The sequence below is a fragment of the Planococcus citri genome, chromosome 1, assembly GCF_950023065.1.
Source record: "Planococcus citri chromosome 1, ihPlaCitr1.1, whole genome shotgun sequence".
In the NCBI taxonomy this organism is placed as follows: Eukaryota; Metazoa; Arthropoda; class Insecta; order Hemiptera; family Pseudococcidae; genus Planococcus; species Planococcus citri.
Window position 1 is genome coordinate 51,298,212 of NC_088677.1, and position 21,929 is coordinate 51,320,140.

Genomic DNA, 21,929 nt, shown 5'->3' on the forward strand with positions numbered 1-21,929 from the left:
TAAATTCCTTTCAAGTGAGTAATTTACTGAAAAATATTTTTCAAAACAAAACGCACAAAAATTCATTCTACTATTTTACGGCTGCACATTATATTTTCATTTCAGTGATTTGTAAAATGATTCAATACATATTTTTCACATACTATTTCCCCCCCTATTTTTTTGAATAAAATCATTGTGTCATTTCTACACCCCTATTTCATCCAAAGAACCGCCCCGTTGCTGAAATTGCCCTTTCTCTCTTTTGCCATAAACAGTGTCACCGTAAAGTGTTCCTACGATTCTGATGAAGACGAAAATCCACAAGAAATTTTATTTCAATGTTGTGGTCAAAAATTGCTGCAGTGAAGTCATAGCTTTGTACCTTCCAGATCACGCAATTTTTTAGAAACTTGAGGGATTTGGGTGAAATTGAAGAAATACCGATTGAATAAAATGGATTAGTATTTTGATGCAGCCCAATAATAGCCAAAAAATCTCAGAATCCAAAACAAATTGCAAAGTATAAAAAATATTTTTGGTTTATTTAGGTAGAAGAAGGTCTGCTTTATCATATCATATACACTCAAAAACGCACCCCATCTGCCCCATAAGTCACTTTTTTAGGCTCTAGTCCCCCACAAATTTAAAAGGAAAATAACCTTTATAAAAGTTGATCCACATCTGGCTGATTGGTCAAAATTATAAGGTCGGAACTCTCCGAAAAATGAACTCAAAATTTCAAAAAATTCGTTGTGTTTAGTCTCATTAGAACGGAAATTTAAAGAGCTTTTCAACGGTGTATTGGAAAACTGGTTTGCACTTACGTCGTCTCAAATCTCACTTTTTACGTAATGCATCCAGTTGCTGAAATAGTAGCACTGAAGATATCATTTTTCGAACAATTTTTTAAAAATCCTATTTTTCGTTAAAATTGCAAAAAAAATCATACTTTTTTATCAAAATTGCCAATGGGCTGCAGCTTTTTGTCAAAATTGTGAGAAAAATCAAATTTTTATCAACATTTTCTAAAAAAAACTTTTTTTGTCAAAATTGCAAAAAATTCTATTTTTGGTAAAAATTGTAAAAAAGACTCATGTTTGGTCAAAATTTCGGGGGATTGTCCCAAAACCCTGATGACCTTCGTTTAGCGCATTCGCATTCTAATTTTTAAAACGAAAGTGCTAAAACGTGCAATGTATTCGTGATATTGCACTTCTTCTAATTACTGGAAGTATTCCAAAACAGAAGGAATTTTTACTGAAATTTACCAACCTGTTTCCGCCACATCGATATATTACTGTCGAGAAAGCTTCTTGCAGTACGTTACCATACTAAATACACAAGTACTGATATATTATAAAGACAAGATGACAGATCGGATGCATATTCTCACGGATATCCAACCAAATATGATGCATTCAGAACATAAGAGCATATAAATTATATTGACTACGTTTACGCATAGAATCATACAAAAGTAATTTTTTGGCACAAAAATACGCGAAAAATTTCTCATTTATACAAGCACATATCATCTGTGAAATATGAAATAACGTTTTGTGTTACAAGGTACGAAAGAGTAGGTACTACAGTGTAACGTGTAAATCACGCGATGCAACGAATCCGTGAAAAATTACGACTTCCTCGGACGAATCAGCGAATACACAAGATGTCATATCTGACACAAACGAGAGAAGAGAAAAGAGAACGGTTTACAAAGAAACCCAAATACAAATTTCATTCATGCCGAGAAGAAGATCCATTAAATGACCGGATAAATGGTAAAAAAATAAGTTTTTACATTTCGTGTGGGATTGGCGGATAATTTTTTTGCTCGAGTTCTGGTTATGGTTAATGTGAAAAAATTTCGACAAGGTCGGTCAACAAGGCGGAATTTAGGTAAAGATGGGATAAAAAATTACCCTTTGTTCGTGAATTGAAAAATTACAGCTATTAGTACGCAGACAGAGCCAGTCCCATGTGGACGTGAGATGACAAGGAAGAGTAATTTTATAGCTTATTATTTGGTAAATCTATCATCGCTATCATTTCTGTCGTACATCTATTTAATTTCGATAGGTAATCGCGTAAAAATAATACCGCGAGATTATCTGCGAACTACGATTTATCATTTTTTTAACGTGATGCCAGATGTGTTCGAGAAACTTATTTATCCACCTTCTTGTATCGTATCGAGGACGTTTATAGCCTTAGAAATATACACGAACGACGGTAATTGATTTTTTTTCTCATTTCGATTTAATCTCGATTTATTATTGAATGAAAAAAAGAATCACATGTACTCGCAGATTGAAGACTTGCGATAGTAAATCCCTATAAAAATATGTGCATAAGTACGCCGCCGATAGCGTAGGCGATGGCTCACACAGCACACACCCGCCATTCAGCTCTCCTCCTGTACTAAATTTTGTTAATGAAATTTATTGGCGGCCGCGAATCTCTGTAGTAAATTTCGGTATTGTACTGGATTAAAAGAAGCGATCTTTCTCGCTGTTTCACCAGTTTGAGTATTTATTATATTATAGATATTATACTTAGGAGTCCAGGATGACCTTTAACGGATAACGAAATTTGTGTGAAACGACGTATTGTGATGCAAATTTACCTTCGTATAGTTTCACCGCATTGTGTTGTCAAACTAATCGTGAAAAAAGAGGAGGATTTTGCGAATATCGATAAATGGCCGGCCATCTGAACTTATGGCCGAAACATTCGTTCGGAATTATTTTCAAACCAATGTCCTCATTTGATATTTCTCCTCTTGTTCTGGCAGTTAGATTTTTTGTCGCTGTCGCTGATCTAGATACTATACTATGACAGTTCCACGTCGTCTGGAACTCATTCGGTTGTAATTTAATCCATTGTTTGCCATATTGGGTTCCGAGATGCAAAATGTTGTGATTCCTACTGGTCGGAGACAATTCGCCATTTTAAAGGATGTTTCCGAAAATTTTCAAGATGATCTTAAGTTGACCTTTAAAATCAGTATCCTCTTCGAGGTAAAATAATCCTGATCTCGAACATTAAAGGCAAAATGTCGCCATTGAAATTTTTTCTCCAGCTCGCATGTATGGAATAATACATAAATCTCATTCCAAGTACCACCATACGCGAGTTTTTATTTTTACGCGTTTATTACCACCGCCGACCGAACATCTTATTCCATGTTGGTGATAACTCGATTCGCAGCATTCTAGACGATTTCCATGAAATTCCAATTTTATCCGCGCAGAATTCCCACAATCACTTTTTCTACCTACCATACATACGAGTACATATAGTACATATAACATACCTCGACATATGTATTCGCTGGTAATGACGAATTCGTACATAAAGGCAAAACTAGGCAAGCTTTCCCTTTTCCATGCGTTATTTCGTATTTTAACTCTTGGTCTTGGTGTTTTCAAAACCAGTATCACATCACTAACATACTTTAGATTTGCGAGAATATGCATATTATACCTATGCCTGTACATTTACAGGCGTAAGTAAGCATTAAGCGTACAAACGCATTAATATACTTACATATGTGCTGTCGATGCTGTGAAAACCAGAAGAACCACGATTGCCAATGTTTATGTACATCATTTTAAACGCGAGGTACATTGACCTATCGACTTTTTTTTCACCATGAATTATAGACTTTTGCTTTTAGTCCGATGACAGGAGACGAGAAAAATGCTCAATTTCGCTACGTTCTTCGAGATAACTTGGACTTACGTAATACGATAAAGAAACATATAGTACGATAATCTCCACCTACATAATATTATTCATTGTTAGTATTTTTAACCATTTCCGTACGAATGTTTTTAAATTAAAACTTATTTCAATGCAATTTATTCGAATGACGGGGATTCAATTTAACGAGTTTCCTACGTAATTTATCAGTTGACGTTTTAGGCATCGAATGTATTCTGGTTTCTAAAGTAGGCAAGGCGTCTCTTGTCTCATTGAGCACTTACACACTCTATTCATTGATACATAGCTACCCTCATTCAGCTCAGGTATAAAAAAAAGCTTCAACAAAAATTCTAAATTTTGACGAAAATTGCCGAGGAAGTTTAATTTGGGTTTGGAGAATACCTAGAAAAATTTTGAACCCTTAAAATGAAAAAAAATCTTGATTTTTGCTACTTTTGGGTAGTACAACCCCTGATGTTTCTCGGTTATCCCCTCCCGCTAAAAATGTGCGATTTGAGTTTCTGAAACTTCCTGACTCATTTTAATCCATATTTCAATGCCTTTTTTTAGTCCACAATCCAACACTTGGAAGATTGAAGAATCGAGAACATTACAATTTCACATCAACTTCATAACACTTTTCCACCATTAAAAATTCCTTTTAAAAAGACTACCCAATGCTGAAAAAATGACTCTACTTTGAGGATCCCTGGTTCAGCTCCTTGAACGGATAGAGACCTCAACATTTTTCTGTGTAGTCTTCCAATCAAGGTAAACTTCTTCACCAATTTTCGTCAAAATCCAGAAAATAGTTTTTTTCTTCGATCCATCCTAATGAACAGATATTTTTTGCAAAGCCAGGGATCTGAAGCGCTTAAATTTATGGAGGTAGCAGAATGCACTAGAATTTTAGAGCCTCGAGCCCTCGAGGTTTAAAGCTATAGGACCGGGTATTAAAAGAATTTTGAAGAAAAACCTTGATAGAATTTGCCAGCCTCTTCTACAGGACCGATTTCAACGATTTAAAAAAAAATGCGTCTTCTGACGTGCAAGTACAAAGATTTATGTAATCAAGAAAAAAATCTGAAATTATTGAAATTAAGGGTCGAAAAAAAAGTTTTAAAATCGAAATCTCCTAAAACTACACTGAAGGCTCAATTTTGATTTCAAGAGCCCTAAATTTAAAGAAAAGAGACCTTAAAATATCCACATAGTTTTTTCGAGAATTTTTTTTCTCTTATTAAATTGCAGTTTAAACTTTAATCCGAAATTTGAATCGATTTGATACCATAGAGACCGAGATACGCCCCAAAAACAGAATTTTAAGGTATCAATCTAATGCTTTTTGGCACTTTTATTGTTTGCTGAAAAAAATTTCCAGAACGTTTTGAAAATTTGATGGGAAATGAGGGAAGGTAGGAAAGGGTCAATATAAGAAGATGTTTAAAAAAACGCAATGCAAAAAAACAAAGAAATCATCTTGAAAATATTTTTGAATTATTTTTTCTTAAATTAATGATCTTTTTTGTCTATGCGCTCCAATACATCAAAAACAAAGCTTCATAGAGAATTCGCACTTTCTTTACTGATGGAACATTTTATGCTGTACAATTTTGCTTTTTTTCATTTTTCTGGAGCAAACACCTTTTTTCCCAAAAAAATTGATTTTTTTGAGCAAAATGAGAGATCCTACGAAAAAAATGAAGAGAAACGAAACTCTAGGTATAGCATTAAATTTCCAATTAGTAGAATATTATTACTTGAAAAAAAAATTGGAGGATTATTTTGACCGAAAATAACCTTTCGACTCTAGGAAAAAATTGAAGAAAAAAAAAAACAAAACAAACAAAATTGTGGAACATGAAATTTCCTACCAAGTACATAGTAGAATGATGGTTTTTTTTAAGGAGACCTCACTTTTAAAATATTTTGATTGTAAACGTGTCACAAAAAATGGCATCGCGAGAGATCTGTTTCTCAAATGCATAATCATTTGAAAATTGAAAACATTGAAATTTCATCCACCAAGCTATCCTCAGATTCCAAATAATCGGACAGAATTTGGTATAACCGACTTTTGACAGTACACCATGTATACGAGTAAGTGCAGAATCGAATCCCGTCTGCTATCTGAGACCAGGTTATTGAACCGAACCGAACTCATCAAATGGACAATTCTACACACATCACACACATTGCATTAGATACAGGTATAGTTTTGGTAGAAGAGGCACGTAAGAAAGCGCGGGAGGTAATTAATAAACTAATGATATAATTCGCCATAACAAGGAATCCTGCTGAGTCTTGGTTCTCGTTCATTCGCTATTCTTGAGGCAACATTGGCGTAGTACTCTGACATAATCGTCCCATCACCACTACCTATATTTTTATTATTATTTTCTCTCCAAACGTAACTTACAGCGTTTGTATGTCTACTGTCATTAAAAATACACTTACACCATCGACAATTCATCTCTCTTTGTTTGATTTTCAAACGTTAATTAGGCTGTAAAATGTCGAATGCATAAGGGAAACGATAATTAAAATTTTTCCATTGCATTGTGCGCTGGGATTTGTGTATACGTTGCATTAGTACATTTATACTTAGGCTAATATAATCCGATCTTTAATTTCCACTCGTCTATAAAACCATCTTTTTTCTCTCATTTTTACGTAAACAAATCCGCATACAAAATAGAATTACCAAATGTACCTTCTCGTACTACAAAAGATACTCCATACGAAGGTATATGTACACACTTTCCAAGTTACGATTATCGTTCGATTTCAAAAGATGCGCCTCAGTTACCAAAGAGAAACCGTTCTCGAATTGATTTATCAAGAAACAAGGCCGAACTGGCAGTATTACCGAAAAATTCATTTGTATGCTAATTAAATTAGGCAAAATCAATTTTTTTTCTTTACTCTTAACGCCACACCGGCCACGCCATGCCACTGCCATTGATATTGCTACTACGTAATTTAATTCAAACTGTTCTTTGTAGGTATAGTAAAAAGAATTCAACCAATCTGATAACGTTCAGGTGAAAATAAAATGATTTAACGTGACTAGATAAAATCTCACGAGTAGTTTTGCTCTAGTTTTTTCCCCTTTGATTGGGATATTTTACCTTCAACTGTACGGTTGTTTTTTTCTTTTTTTATTGTCACCTAGAAGACATATTTGTCATTTTTTTTTCAAGGTAAAAAGAAGGGCGAGAGAAAAGAGAAAGAGAGAGGCCAAGCGTTAGTGATTGGGACAAATGTGATCTGAAGTAATCGATTTATATTAATCTCAGTAAAAATCAAATAAAAAGAGAAGTGTGGTTTTTATTATTGAATAATTTCCTCAAACCATATTTTATGGGTTACAAATTGTGTTCTAATGGTATCTTTTCTGGAAAAGATCGTCGTTAAAAAATTTCTGAAGCTGAAGGGCCATCTTTTCTGCCTTCATTCTATATCATGTCCTTGCTTAAAATTGAAATGAAAATATCCTTTCAGCATTCTAAAAAGCTTAACCAAGGTACACAAGGTCGAAAGAGGGCCAGGCATAAAAATTTTCAACATTGACTCCTCAAAATCTCAATGAATGAAGAAAAACGCCAATTCAGTAGTAATTCAAACAAAAAAAAAAAAAAAAATCATTCATATTATTCCTGGAGTATGTACTCTCAAGTGCCGAGGAAATGACAGAAGGATTAATTTTGTTCCTCTTTCGACTTACTCAATACCGCGGTTATGCTCTATTAATCCCCATCACAGTCGAAATACATACAAACAAACTTGATCAAAAATTATAGGAAATCCTCGTTCAAATAGACGATCAGCGTCTCGGATACCATATCATCGTTCATCATAAAAATCATTCTTACGCGAGATTTTAAATTCTCGACGAATATTTACACACAACAACGACAAGGTAACAGTAAAATATTTTCAATTAAACTTTTTCACGTCACAATACCGCCTTAGATTATTATAAAACCACGCTTAACGACCTCAACACTCCAGCTAATCGCGTAGGTACGCCTTTAGTGGAAATAACGGCGTCTGAAGCGACACATTCGCACAATAGAAATATATTTCCATAAAATAAATACGGCTTTTCAGTCGCAAAAAGACTCCTCGAGGTAAATAATTAACCAAAACGGAAGAAATATTATCCGAGCATTAGCCGTTCGCGGAATTACGAATATCATCACGATTTTTTTCCGTTAACTTACACGCGCAATCGTAAGATCGCAACACATTTTATCATCCGCGAGTATTCTTGAGGAGTTGAGAACGAAATACAACAAAACCTTTTCCAATGTTCATCTCGATGAACGCAACACATACAGATAGGTAGGTCTAGGTAAGTACAATAAAAAATAGAACCTAAAAATATATTCACGTACCTGAAAAAAATAATTTTACAAACAATACAACGAAGTCCTTGATCTGTAATTATACGCCGTAACGATATACCCGAATTTTATGTCTTTATAAAAAAAAGAGAGAAATAAAAACGTTCTATCGAAGGTAATTACTAATTACCTACTAGAGTATTTTTGATTCGCACTATTCTTATGATATTAGGTAATGTTGTTATACTCAAGTAAAAATAATACTTATATAAATAAAATAAAACTGATCAGAGCCAACAAGAGTAAAAACAGATCTTCTCTTCCCAATTATGTATTAAATTGCACATTTGAGAGAGTTTTCTGGATTGTTTGCTCATCTTGAAAAAACTCAAATCAGTCAACAAATCTGAAGAAGTTCTGAAAATTCGGCAAATTTTGAATTTAGATTAGCCATGTAAGCCATTAGGAATTCCGCAAATTAATTTTTTCAAAAACTACAATATGTGGGAGGATATGAATCGAAAAATTCTGAATTTATTTGGAAAAAAAGAACAAAAATAGGACTTTTTGATAAAAATCAGGACCTGAAAGATTAGGAGGACGGTTGGACAACCTGTATTAGTGATTTCAATATTCAAAATCGATTAAATTGACTTCAAAACATCAATGAAGCTCCGATTTCTTTAGAATTGATTTGTATTTCTATGAGAATCGATTATTATTTATTTCGGAATCTTAATTCGGTAAAAGGCCACTTCCAAAGGTTCCTAAAAAATTGTATAAAATTAAAAATTGATGGGAAAACTCATCAAAATTACGTAAAATTGTAAAAACCGCCACCCACATCAATTTTCACGTCTTGGACAAAAATTACCCAAGTATAAAAATCAGAGAAGAAATTTAAAATTTCGTTGGAGACTTGGGCATCTAATAAAACACATCTCCCTCCATTCCTTCTCCCCAACAATCGGACATATTTTTGGGACATTTTATCCACCAAAAAAAAAAAAACCATTAAATGGTCATAATCAAATTCGAAGTAATTATTTTATTTTATTATAATAAACATAGACCGAACTGGATAAAAGTCTTCATCAAAATAACATACGTTCGGAATCTTTCACGAACGAATAAAATACATAAAATCAGTCGGACGATTTGTTTACACCAAAAAAAAAAACTTACATTTCCACTCATTCAATTTCTAAGCCGAATGCAGCCCCGAGGATCTTGAAATTTCTTCCCGAAATGGTAAAGTAAAGTTAAACATAGAATGATGGTCATTTCAATTTCACTGCCGTAAAAAGTTGCTAGGTAAACCGGATTAATTGAGTCGGGTCATTGGTCATTCATCAGTCATTCACCACTACAAACACTGGTTTGCCATTCAATACGAGTTTAATCAGTAGGTAGTTGGTTTCATTTCAGACTATAAGTAGGTAATATTCGTACTACAGTACAACCGGACAAATTTATCAAGGACGTTTGCAAACAACAACTAGGTTTAATCATCAAACTTTTCAAATAGCCACCCACTTCATACAATGTCCTCATATAAGTCTTTATTATAGCCTACAATAGAATTTATGGTATACGTTTAACCTGCCATACAGTTCGATGTGTTAACAGTTCCAGTAGGTAGGTAGGTACCTTATAGCTATACATAAGTACATAGTGATATGTTCAAATGATAAACATTTTTTCGGATAGGTAAGGTACATAATGCACTGTATGCTTCTATATGCGATTGAATAGATATTACGTGTGTGAACGAAGGTATACAAGGTACACCATAACGAATACTTTTAATTTCTGGCTATCTAACGAGATGAAAAAATATCGAATTCTTCAACCCCCTCGCCAGATCGAATTTAATTCGATGGTTCGTTTTCGACTACAATATCATACTCTATACTTCTTTCATGAAAAGAAAAAAATCATAGCCTTTACAGTGTGCTGTAGCAATTATAACCGACGACGTATCTTGACATGTACAATCTTTTAATAGAAGTCTATGCGAGTTTATCTTGTTTTATTCACTATTCACCTCAATAACTTAGCAACGTGTAATGAAAATAAGCCCACAGTAAACATACGATAAGGATTCACGCTTAAATTCTGATACTAGATAGGGTAGGTAGGTACTAGGTAGAGATACAAGGTACACAGAGACAGACACAGGTAGGTAGATATATAATAGTACATGCGATATATAATTTGTAAAATTCTCCAAGTTTTCTTCCTTAGTGCACATTCTCTACAATCACAACATCTTAAGACAAGCTTTCAGGTTTTTTTTTTTTACAAACAAGACTGTTTTTCTTTTTGAAAAATGGTTAAACACGCTATACGTTTATTTAATTGTTAAGAAGTAACAACACAATATAAAGCTAGTTATCATTTTTCATAAACATTATCAGATCGCGTGTACTTGGGACTGAAATTTATAAAAACGAGTTTGTATGTATAATAGAAATATTCTCGAAAACTTATCTTCTGGTAGTTTTATCTCCTTATCCTTTAAAGATTTGAATAATAAACTGAAAAACTAATTTAGCAGACGTATGGTGACAAGTCACCGAAGGGATCTGAACAAAACGATGTAGGGATGTACAAATCGTATAATGAAACATATGGTTGAAGTCTGAAGAGAACTAACGTCGAGAGTAAACATAGAATCAACGTTTAAATAGATAGGTATGTTTAGAAACAAAGAAGATCCTTCCGTTTTCTGGTAATCTAAAATTACCAACGGGCGGAAAGAATTACACCCAAACTGTATAGTAGGTAACTGAAGAAAGATACAAAATTACAGCGTATCACACCAAAGAATATCCAAGGATTTTCGATGAACCAGAATCCTATCAACTCTTCTTTTAATACATATTTATAATTTGATGGACTGAACTAAAACGAAAAAGCTGTCTGATTAACTGGATTGTGCAATGTGCACCATAATGCGGTGAAAATGGATACATGAGAGTATAATATGGCAACAGTAAGAGCAATATAATTGATATGACGACGTTATTTTTCAATTAAAAAAATGACATAAGATACTAATTTTAGCGATGTTTAATTCAGTGCTCTCAGAACGGAAAAAAGGAGGAAGTGATGAGCGATTTGCATATTTTTTGCAGTAGGAAAAACGTATGATAATGGTGATTGCTGTAATGTTGTTATACAATCACGGGAGTGTTTAAGGTCTACTTTCAAATGACTGTTTTGATCCATTTTCTATAATTCCAGGAGACAGGAATTTTTAGCTCAATTTCCTCAAGGCAATAAGGATCATTTTACACACAAAGGAAATCGGTGCATAAGTACCTGCAGAGTTTCATCTCTTTCCATCCAGATAAAATGGACTTCCTTCATTTCATTCTTTTAGTTTTCAAACGTCGCTATGAGCCAGAATCATCCTATTCTTGAATTTCTTCAAAGCTCAAAAATGATAATTGAGACTTAAAATCAACAAAGTGATAAAATCTATACGTAAGGTGAAGGTGATTCATCAATAATTGCTCAAATTTGCGCAAAAATAATTTACGAATGTTCCACATCACGCCGGCAATTAACTCGATCCTTATATCTGGTGAAAAGAGGAGAGGAAAGGGCGCTGTGGAAGTGTGGACTGTGGGTATGTGGATGATGAATAAAGATGGCAGAAAGTTCATCACTGATAAGCTACTAAATACATTTTAATTTCTCCATAATGTGATATGATATAAATACATATAAACGAAAATTTATGATTTTTTGAAACTGTTTTTGGCACAAGAAGGGAAGCTAAAAATCGTTCATTTGTTATGAATGTTTGATAGGATTCTCCGACTCACAGCACGTTTTCAAAATATAAATTATCACAAATTTGCTATTTCTGGAGTGCAATTAAAGCACTGTACGTCAGCACTCACATCAATATCATCTCTCATTATACCGATACGTATCAAGTCAAACTGATATCATGACAATTTTCTGAAATTAAAACAGGAAATGAATCTTCGTTACATGACAAATCACCATTATTTCATTTAAAATTTGTAACGTGGCTTTCCCCTTTGAAATGATAGCTTTGGTCTGCTATCGAACATCGACATGAGATTTTTTGCAATCTATACAAAGCCAGTGAAGAACATTTTTCCTCTGCTTCACCAGGGAATCAATCACACAATCAGACATCATTCTTGATATGTTAATACAAAGGTCAGATAATTCTTTTTAAAATACCTAAGCATAAAACCAACATGTTTCTTTCAGTTTTCTTCCTGTTCTTTTTGTTTATAAAATGTATTTCGTCCCTTCAAGTTGAATTCCAAGGTGTATTCATCAACGTTCACCCTCGGTTGTGAACCATCAATTTTAAATATGTATGTATATTTTGTTTCCAAGGCAAGGCTTTTCTCATCTTCCTCCATAGGTACATTACATACTCCATTTTTCAGAAAGTTATCAAAGAGGGATCAAATTTCAATTTTACGAGCACCTTGCAAGAGTAAATGAGTAAATTTTGACGCATTTTTGATCAAATAGAGATTAATGAAATCGTAATTTGGATCTTGTCTTGTGAACACTTGAATAGGTAATCAAATGATCAATGGATGAGTCATGCTCAAAATATTTCAAATTAACGAATATAAACTGTCGAGGAGTAATGTATGCAAATGATGAAATTTTAGTTTTTCAAAAATCATAGCGTTCACAAAGATTCGTTCATTCCTTTCGCAATAAAAGAACGTTGATAGGTAGGTAAGGTAGTAATAAGGCATAAATACAGGGTGCGCAAAAATATCGAGTACCTGCCCCAAATAAAGTTTTTCTATTAAAAATAGTTGGCAACGTGAAATAGATGCATATGATTGGGTGATATGTTATCACCGTAGTTCAACAACCAATCAAGTGCTATAATTATTATCATTCACTGTGACCAGCCGAAACGTGTAGCAAAAAACTTTTTTGAGGGTACACGGTACACGATATTTATGCACACCCTGTATGTACTGATGAGATAGGTACCTAGTACCTGCATCGTAACATCTACCTATCTACATAAATATAGAAAATAATCATTACACGCCATTTTCTAAACAACGAAAAAAAAAATGAGAACAACTAGCAAGCAAGTTAATTACCTCATTTGAAGAATCCGGTGATCTGAATGCGCACAAAACACACACAAACCAAGTTTATATTTTCAGAACCAGAACGCACAATAGTAACAACACGTAAATCAATACTCGATAAAGAATTACCCGGTGAAAAGTTTGAAAAAAGCACTTCTAAAATTGAAAAACTTTACGATAAACTGTACTCGAAAAACGTTCACGAAAACGAAAATATAAACTAAGAATTCAAACGCTTCGCATAAAAACGTTAATATTACCGACACCAAACAAACGATACGAACGCACAGACAAGAATACCTCGATCTCTACACGAATACGATGCACAACAGACCGTAGCAGACATTCCAACACCACATCGCCCTTTCCACCTGCAATCGTATGTTGTTGCAGCGTGGTTTTGCCCCCACTTCTTTTATTTCAACGTACACGGCGTGTAGGGCTTTTAACAGTTGTGCAAATTGCATAATTTGTTCCTAATTTGAGTGAATTTTTATCTGATCACTGATGACAATTTTTTATCACGAATTGAATTGTGTAAACTGCAAATTGTGGAATTTTATGTGATGAGTTTTTATTAATACTTAGGTATTATGTATTTGATGTTCTGTTTATTTGAGGAAAAATGAGTCTCTGACTCAGTCCTTGTAAATTTCTGGGCTCAAAATTAATATTATGCACCACAATGGTTAGAAAATGCGATTGCTTTTCAGAGATGGTGTGAGGGCCTCCCCTTCGGCAGTTCGATATCATATTTTGTGAAATTCGAAAAAACTTTCAACATCAAAAATCATTTCCTTTGACTTCTAGTTCTAGAATATTATAAATTTTCCTTTTCGAAGGCTTTTTTATCTGAGTTGATCAAAACTCGTCCTTGCTATGTGCAAATTTTTAAACGTTTTGGAATATGAAGAAATCAAATTGAAAATTTTCAGAAAATAAATGAAATCAATTGAAACTGAAAACTTTTCATTCTAAAATTTTCGGGATTTTTGAATTATTTTGTCTCTCCCCCTACAACGAACAATTTCTTCCGCTTTGACCATGAGAAACCATTTTATTTTATTTTATTTTATTCTATTTTACAAATTTAGGGTCCTCTCAATAGCATTTGTCAATTATAGAGAGGACCATTAAAATAATAATATCAATCTAAAAGAGAGAAACAACAAGGAAAAGAGTACCTACTACCTAATACAAAAATGGAAAAAAATAAAAATATGAAAAAAAGTGAACAAATGGGGAAATCTGGCACTAAAAGTTTTCGTTTTCAATTTTCAATTTTTTTAGTTTAAGTTTGAATTTTAGTTTTTTCCTTTTTTCGGATTCAGTTTTAGTTTTGCTATATTTTTTGTTGTGTTGAAAAGAAAAGTAAAACTGTGTATAAGTAACATCATTTTTTGATTTTTATTCTTCTTCATCTTCTTTGTACTCATAATAAAGAAAAATTAAACAAAAAATCGTATTGCGTTACCGATGCCATGCCACTGCCAGTATTGTCAATTTGACATTTGATTGGGTGCCTATGTTGTATTTGCGCTTTGAAAGTTGAAGGAATGGAAAAGGGAAGTTCAAGTCTGAACTTGAAGAATAAACTAGCAAAAAAAAAAAAATGACTAAAAGAGAATGAAGACTGAAGAAGATTAATTAGTTTCGGTTTTCAGTTTTTGCAGTTTAGTTTCACCTTCAGTTTTTGGTATTTCACTTTCAGTTTCAGTTTTCTAACCCTTCTGTGTAGAGGGAGAGAGAGTGTAGGAAAAAGGACAAGTTCGTCGAAGGCTGATGAACTGCTCAAAATCATCACCAATCGATTTGAGAAGTTCAAAATAAAGTAGGTACCTACATATAAACCGAACTCGAGAATTTTACCAAAATTTTTATGTTTTTAGTTGTTTTTGTTTAGCATGGTTTAGCCTATAATAAATGGGCCACATTTTAATGCTCAAAAATTCTCCAAAATTATATAAGTTAAATGAAGTTTGGTATTTGAAATTTGGCTCAGTGCTACCTATTATTGGTTATTCTTTGGACTGATCATCGTTCGGTTCAGAATTTCTCCTGCCGATTGGGATACTCTTCATGATGGAGGTGGTGGAAATATAGCTATCTAGGCGTCGGGTAACTCCATTCGAACCCTTGCTCATGATCACTAGTATTTTACGTGGGTAATTCGAAAAATGGAGATAGGTACTTCAGTAGGTATTTTCATGACTTTTCACCTTGATGAGTATTCACATTCCAACGGTTTCTTAAACAAACAAAACAGAAAGAATAAGACGAGTGTGTTATTTAATTGATTCATTCATAATATTACGACATGACACTACCATAAGCTTCATGAAAGATGAACCTATTTACTATTTTAGAACGATACAATCAAGAAAGTTGGGTAATTTGTTTACTTTTCTGATGAGATTTCCTTTTACGTTGAGAAATTTATAAATATGCAAATCAACATTAACCTAAACCTCATTACGTTAAACTTTTAAGGAATTGTAATTTTTATTAAAATTGAAATTAGTCTCGTGTAAAAGTCTAGACAAATAATCACAAAAAAAAAATGAAGCATCGTTGTGTTAGAATTATTGCAGAATTGATTAAATAATAAATTTTTCATTTCGAGGGAACGTTCATCATGATGGACCACTATAAACAGTAAACTGAACGCGCAAAATATACAGAAACGTGACTACCAAACTGATAACATCGAGAGTTACCACGGATGAAATATTCGAATAAATAAAAAATTAATGTATTTAAGAAAATCGCTAGGTAGGCTTGTTGTATTATGTTCGCGAATGACAAATTGATAATTCATTGAAATAAATCGATGCACGAGTTCATGTGGGGGACGTGGGGAATATAAAGATAAATTGAAAATATCAACAGAACCGCCTCGACGCCTAAATTATACAATATAGGTAGAGGTACTTTCAAACTGCTCTAAAATATATTATACCTACAGTAGGTAGAAGTACACGAAATGTCGTCGTTAAATTGCTGCAAAAAAGACTCATTATCTAACGAAGTTGTGAAATACGAGGTCGATGAAATTTGTCACCGTTCCAAAATTCAAATTCTACGTGATTCATCGATGAACCAGTTTTGAAAAAAAATTTTCTCTCGATATACCTACCTATTCTAATTCCACGCTTCGCAACATATTGATTTCAGTTTTTCTTGGCGAATGTGAGTCATTAGTACAGGTAAACGACTAGATAGGCAGCTACTAACAGTACTAACATAAATTTATAATATATTCCATACGAATACGAATGCTCGCCAAAGAGACCAGGAGCTGAAGCCGGGAATTGAAGAAGAGAATTCAAAAAAGCTGATATCAATTCACGGACATCGAGTTCCTTCTATCTCATTAATATAATTAACGGGTGACAGTTGTTTCCGCGACTAACGTAGGAGAAAGTGTTTTTTGTAATACCATGACAGACAGATATCATCGAAATGTAAATAAACAGAATAACTATGTTCTTCACCTTACCTACGTGTAAATGTGACATTGAACTCGAAGATCATGATAGACTTGTAATGTTTTTATTGTCAAGCAGAGCTACACGAATGATAGGTAGGTAGTAGGTTAGGTACTCATCACATTCAAAAATCGTGGTTAATTTTTTCCTTCGCTCGTTTAAAAAAGGTAATTGGAAAGTGGCCTCATGACGATTGATGAAATTGTGTAACATTCCCCCTTCCCTCCACTTTTTCCATTTGGAATTTTGAAAGTAGGTATCTACTGGGCTTACGATAGCTGGAAATTGCTATAAATTTTCTGAGTGTCGAAAGAATACGGATATCTTTATCGGGTCTTATTTATGTGATGTAAATTTAGATATTGGTATAAAGTACATACGTATGTCCTTTTCATTCGTGGAGTGTTAAACTACACCATTTGAATATATACAGGCATGTTGTTTTAAAATATATAGGCCTACATCAAAAATTAATTTGCATTTTTGCTGTAAGTATAGGTAGGTAAATTAATTTTGTTAATTTTATTATTGTTTTCTTTAATATTCACTCGGCTATGTTATCAATGTTATCATTCATCTAACGAATATAATTTTATTTTCTCTTCATTTTGTTTTTATTTTTCCTCGATTTTATTTTACTCATCTATTTTATTCCTCTCCTCATTGTAATATTTAATAATTTTATTGAATTTAATTTAATTTATTCTCTTATTCTGTCATCTAATTATAATTTTTTTATTTAATTTTATGCAATCTTATTTTCTTGTTAATTTTATTTTATTTCAGAATGTTTTTAAAAATTCATTTTTTAAGGTTATTTCATTTTTATCAAATTTTAGTCTTTATATATTTTTTCGTCCAATTAAATACCATTTTCTCTTCAATTTTTATTTCCTCCATACCTATTTTAATCTGTTGTGTTGTATTTAATTTAATTTTTTCCTTAATATAATCAACATTTTTCCTTATTTTAGAACCTTCAATAATTTCTAGCAAGTTCACTGATTTTTCAGAAACTTTGGGAAAAGTTTTAAATCAATTGATACCCTTTCCAAAATATTCCGACAACTTTCTTAAAAAATTTTCAAATATTTCTACGCACATTTCTCGTGCTTATTTTCTTGGTGTTATAATTTCCTGGAAATTTTATTCACATTTTGCGTAATTTTTACAATATTTTTACACAAACTTTTTACAGTTCAACAAAACTGCAAAAATTGCACCAAAAAAACTCAATACTTACGCATGACGACTAAAAGAGAATTTGAATTTATTCTGGCAAGTCTTTGAAACAGATTGTGAGAGTTAATAAAAGCGTTTTAAAGAACGTATAGGCAACCTAATCTACACAATAAGTAGGTACCAAAAATTAAAATTACGTAGGTACATATACATAAGCTAGAGCCTGAAGAGTTTCAATCTTTCATATAATTTGAATAAAAAATAAATAATAAAAATGAGGAAGGTGGAAATATACAAATAACTTCATCTAAGTTCTAGTTTTTATTCAAACAAATAAAACAAAAAATACTATCAAATAACGAACAATGGGTATAGGTAACTATAGGTATAAAGCTCATCATCTTCTGATCTTTCCACTTCTTAAAACGAGGAATAAAAGCAGCCAGTGAAATCATATCTACGCACCTGTACCTATACCAATCAAATTTTAAAAGTGCAAAAATCTTGTATTTTGAAGAGTAAAAGTTCGAAATCTTCTAATGTGCGATCTTTATTTTGCAGATTTCACTTTTACTCAGCTTTGGCCAAATCTTATAGCTATACAGAATGCGTTAAACTTTCATTGAGCAATACCAATAAAATACCTACCTTTCTCACTTGTAGAGTCAACTTGATGAATTCTTATCGTAATATTGTACTGCAATAATTCGCATTTGCAAAGTACAGTAAGTATATAGGCACAACAATTAAAAACCGTTTCATGTGACGAACGCTGGTACAACTTTCTACTTCATTGATAGTGATGAAATTCAACGTAACGATTATAATAATATCGAGCATCATCGTTGTCGCCTTCTCGAACTAGCCTACATTTGCACTCGTATTTTTAATTTTCAAACATGATGATCGTCCATATAACATGCGTAAATTTATGAAAATTGGAAAGCGATTCTTCAAATTGAATAGTACTACACACGATGACTACCTATAAAGAATACCAATAGGTTTTTTACGTTTGTCAACGAAATAACGGTTAACCATTTACCCAGATTGAATTAAATCAGAACACTTGGAATGTTTACACCTCAGTAAGCACATACATAGTACACTATATTTAAACATGTGTTACCTATCACAAATTACCTATCGCAAAACCGCTTCATCACATATCATTGCACGATTCAACACATCGATAGCGGGCAAATATTGAAACAAGATATTCGCACTATTTATATTCAATGGTGTTATTATTATTGTATGTTCTCACTTTGCTTGTTGAAATTCACACTATTTTGCGTCAGTGTCATCTTGGACACTATTTACAACGGTGTAAATTGAAAGCATATCATGGTATGCTATTTCCTGCGACAATCTCTTAGGTTTCGACTTTCGGTCAGGTCGCATTCGAAGAAATTATTCGAACCGCAATGTTATAAGATAGGTAGGTGTAGGTATAAGTAAGCATTCAACATCGCGAAGTAATCAGATGAACTACTTTTGAAAATTTTCAACGAAGAATTAATGAACTGACAGTGAGAGAAAAATTTAGCTAGGTAGGTTCCTAATGGTTCATAATTTGTTTTGAAAACTGAAGACCGTAAGACGTGAAAAACAGTATTTATTTTATAAAGGATTAATAACATGATTCATAATGTCGCGTATTTCCTTTAATTACGTAAATTTTTTCAGAAAAATATTTGCTCTTTCGAGTTTGAGAATAAAACTTCCACTTTTAAAAAGAAAAATTCGCGATATACAAATTCGTAAACTAATTCACTCGAACGTGCCATGTTTAAAATCGTATTTTTCAATAAGTATATCCAATACTTTATTAACGTTCAAATCCTCGGTTAAATGATAATTTTTAAATTTGTTTACACGTCCACCCAACGCGATTGTTTTAATCGAAACTGACAATTGGTGATACGCCTCTGCCATGATTGTGGCTATTTGTTCGACGGTATACTTTTGGTTTAGTAACTTGGAATAAAATTCTTCGTTCTTCTGTATTTCTTTCACATTTCCAATGTGAAGCCAACGTTGGACACGGATTTCTTTCGCTTTGTCAACCGGATCCTTGAGAATATCAATTTTTTTCCAATTCAGTCTTACTCCGAGACCGTACTTGGTCTCCAGACGATCGAGTTCTGCACGCGCCGTACACTGATATCTCAAAAGCAAAGCGGTGTCCTGAAATCAAAAAAATCATTCAATATCTAACAAAATATACCCGTTCACGAATCAGTTTTTTCACGTTTCGCGCCCGATCTCTCGACCGGGCGGTTTTAGACAAATCGTCAAAGGGATTCGCGATTTGTTCACGAATTTTCAAGTTCGTTCTTGATGAAATACGAAACACCTCGAATTTGCACTCTACACACTATTCGTATTTCGTCGATATGCCGGTTCCAGACTATGCGCAGTTCGCGTTTCGTGGTTCGCATTTTGAGATTCGTGAAGGATTCGCGATAAAAATGATGAAATACGAAACACCTCGAATTTGCACTCTACACACTATTCATATTTCGTCGATATGTACAGTTTGACAAGAACGAACTTGAAAATTCGTGAACGAATCGCGAATCCCTTTGACGATTCGTCTAAAAACCGCCCGGTCGAGAGATCGGACGCGAAACGTGAAAAAACTGATTCGTGATGATTGCGAAAAATTACAAACTGAATTTGAAAAACGAATGGACATGAATGTCCGCTTGTAAACATAAAAGATAAAAATCATTCTGTAGGATAAGACGAATACTAACCAAGTGTGATTGTAGTTTACCGATATGAACCAGGGCAGCTGCATGGCTGCGTTCCCACGATGGAATCTGAAAATAAGAAGTTATTTTTTGAGTATCGACGAGTAGAGGTATATCAAGCAAGACAGGTGAAGCCGAAAGAGTTACGTAGAACTTCATGCAAAATTAGTAAGGTTACAAGAAAGAGATAGGTGCTGTACTTGTACATATCTCTTTCTTTTCTGTTGTTTTTCTCACCTTGACACGTGCGGAACATTCAAAATATTCGACCTGCACCTTCGACAAAACCGAACATTTAAATACATGCAACACGAAAATTTAACAGAATCGGAGAAAAAACGACATAGAAGGAACAAATTTGATTTGTAAAAACAAAATGTACGTAATATGTGCTTACGTTTACCTGTGTATTACACTCGACGCCGTTAATCACATCATCATGCATACCATTCTTGGCTGTATTAGGCTCGTTTTCAGTATTCGCCTATCAATAAAATTTATTATAGTAAAAATGAATAAACTTCAGTTAAATACATGAATATTTACCTCTGTATCAGTCGGTTTCGTGCAATATAATCTATAGGTGAAATAATTAACGCACTGCTTTGAATCCGCGCGAAAACGACGGGCTGTTGAGAAGGGACTAAACGAATTTAATGAATGAAACATCAACGATGAGGAGCCAGCATGCAAAATAGAATTACTATTTACGAGTATCTTCAAGAAATCTCCTACACCGGAAAACAAAGGAGCGTCTTTTTCAGTATATTTATTAGAACGCGTAAAACGCTCTTCATTCTGAAATGATATAATTGTTAAGACTGAAATAAGTAAATGAAAAAACATAATTTAAATAAAAACTGAAACAATAGAACGTATTACTGACTTGCAAAACTCCATATCTATAACCAGTATCAGGACGTGTAACTCGAAGTATTTCATAGCTTTTATCTAATAAGCGTACTTCGGTATTAATGATCCGACTGCTTAACGTAGTTCCGAAACCATTTTTGTACAGATTTACTCCATATAATTTAACTAAATTCATGGCAAACAATTAACGGATTAAAGAACCACACGATATTTATTACACACTAGTGAACTTCCAATTTCCATTGAACTTCTCTCTTGTTTTCAATGTTTTCATCGAAGACGTGACAGGGACAGCCAAATAAAAATCACATCACTTTGAACCTGGCTTAAAACTTGAACACTGAATGTAGTTAGCGCTCTCTTGTGGTTTGAAAATGTACTGAACTTGATGAATTAAAAATTGATCGTAAGCTGAACCAGGTTTCAATGGATACTCTGGGACTTCATTCGTTTGTTATCACATTATCA

The 21,929-nt window shown here is 33.2% G+C and overlaps 2 protein-coding genes across 7 annotated transcripts in view; both read right to left on the bottom strand.

Moving 5' to 3' along the window:
- The window catches only part of smash (smallish), a 125,910-nt gene extending 112,399 nt beyond the window's left edge, over positions 1-13,511 (bottom strand). For 3 of the 4 annotated variants that reach the window (XM_065345931.1, XM_065345929.1, XM_065345930.1), the window contains exon 1: positions 13,169-13,510. The gene's annotated coding sequence lies outside the window, so the exon portion shown is untranslated. Of the gene's footprint in view, positions 1-13,168 lie in introns of all 4 variants that reach the window. The other variant, XM_065345932.1, reaches the window with a different exon arrangement.
- A 5,919-nt stretch (positions 13,512-19,430) lies between these two features.
- On the bottom strand, positions 19,431-21,738 carry LOC135832586 (uncharacterized). 3 transcript variants are annotated; one of them, XM_065345937.1, is made up of 6 exons: positions 21,475-21,738; positions 21,135-21,386; positions 20,992-21,072; positions 20,826-20,858; positions 20,592-20,657; positions 19,431-20,019 (listed from the first exon to the last, which is right to left on the bottom strand). In XM_065345937.1, exons 1-6 carry the CDS (start codon positions 21,634-21,636, stop codon positions 19,603-19,605), a joined length of 1,011 nt encoding a protein of 336 aa, XP_065202009.1. In that variant the 5' UTR covers positions 21,637-21,738; the 3' UTR covers positions 19,431-19,602. The 3 variants fall into 3 exon arrangements, with proteins under 3 accessions (XP_065202009.1, XP_065202007.1, XP_065202010.1); XM_065345935.1 differs by having other exon boundaries at positions 20,826-20,864; XM_065345938.1 differs by lacking the exon at positions 20,826-20,858.
- Between the last annotated feature and the right edge of the window lie 191 nt (positions 21,739-21,929).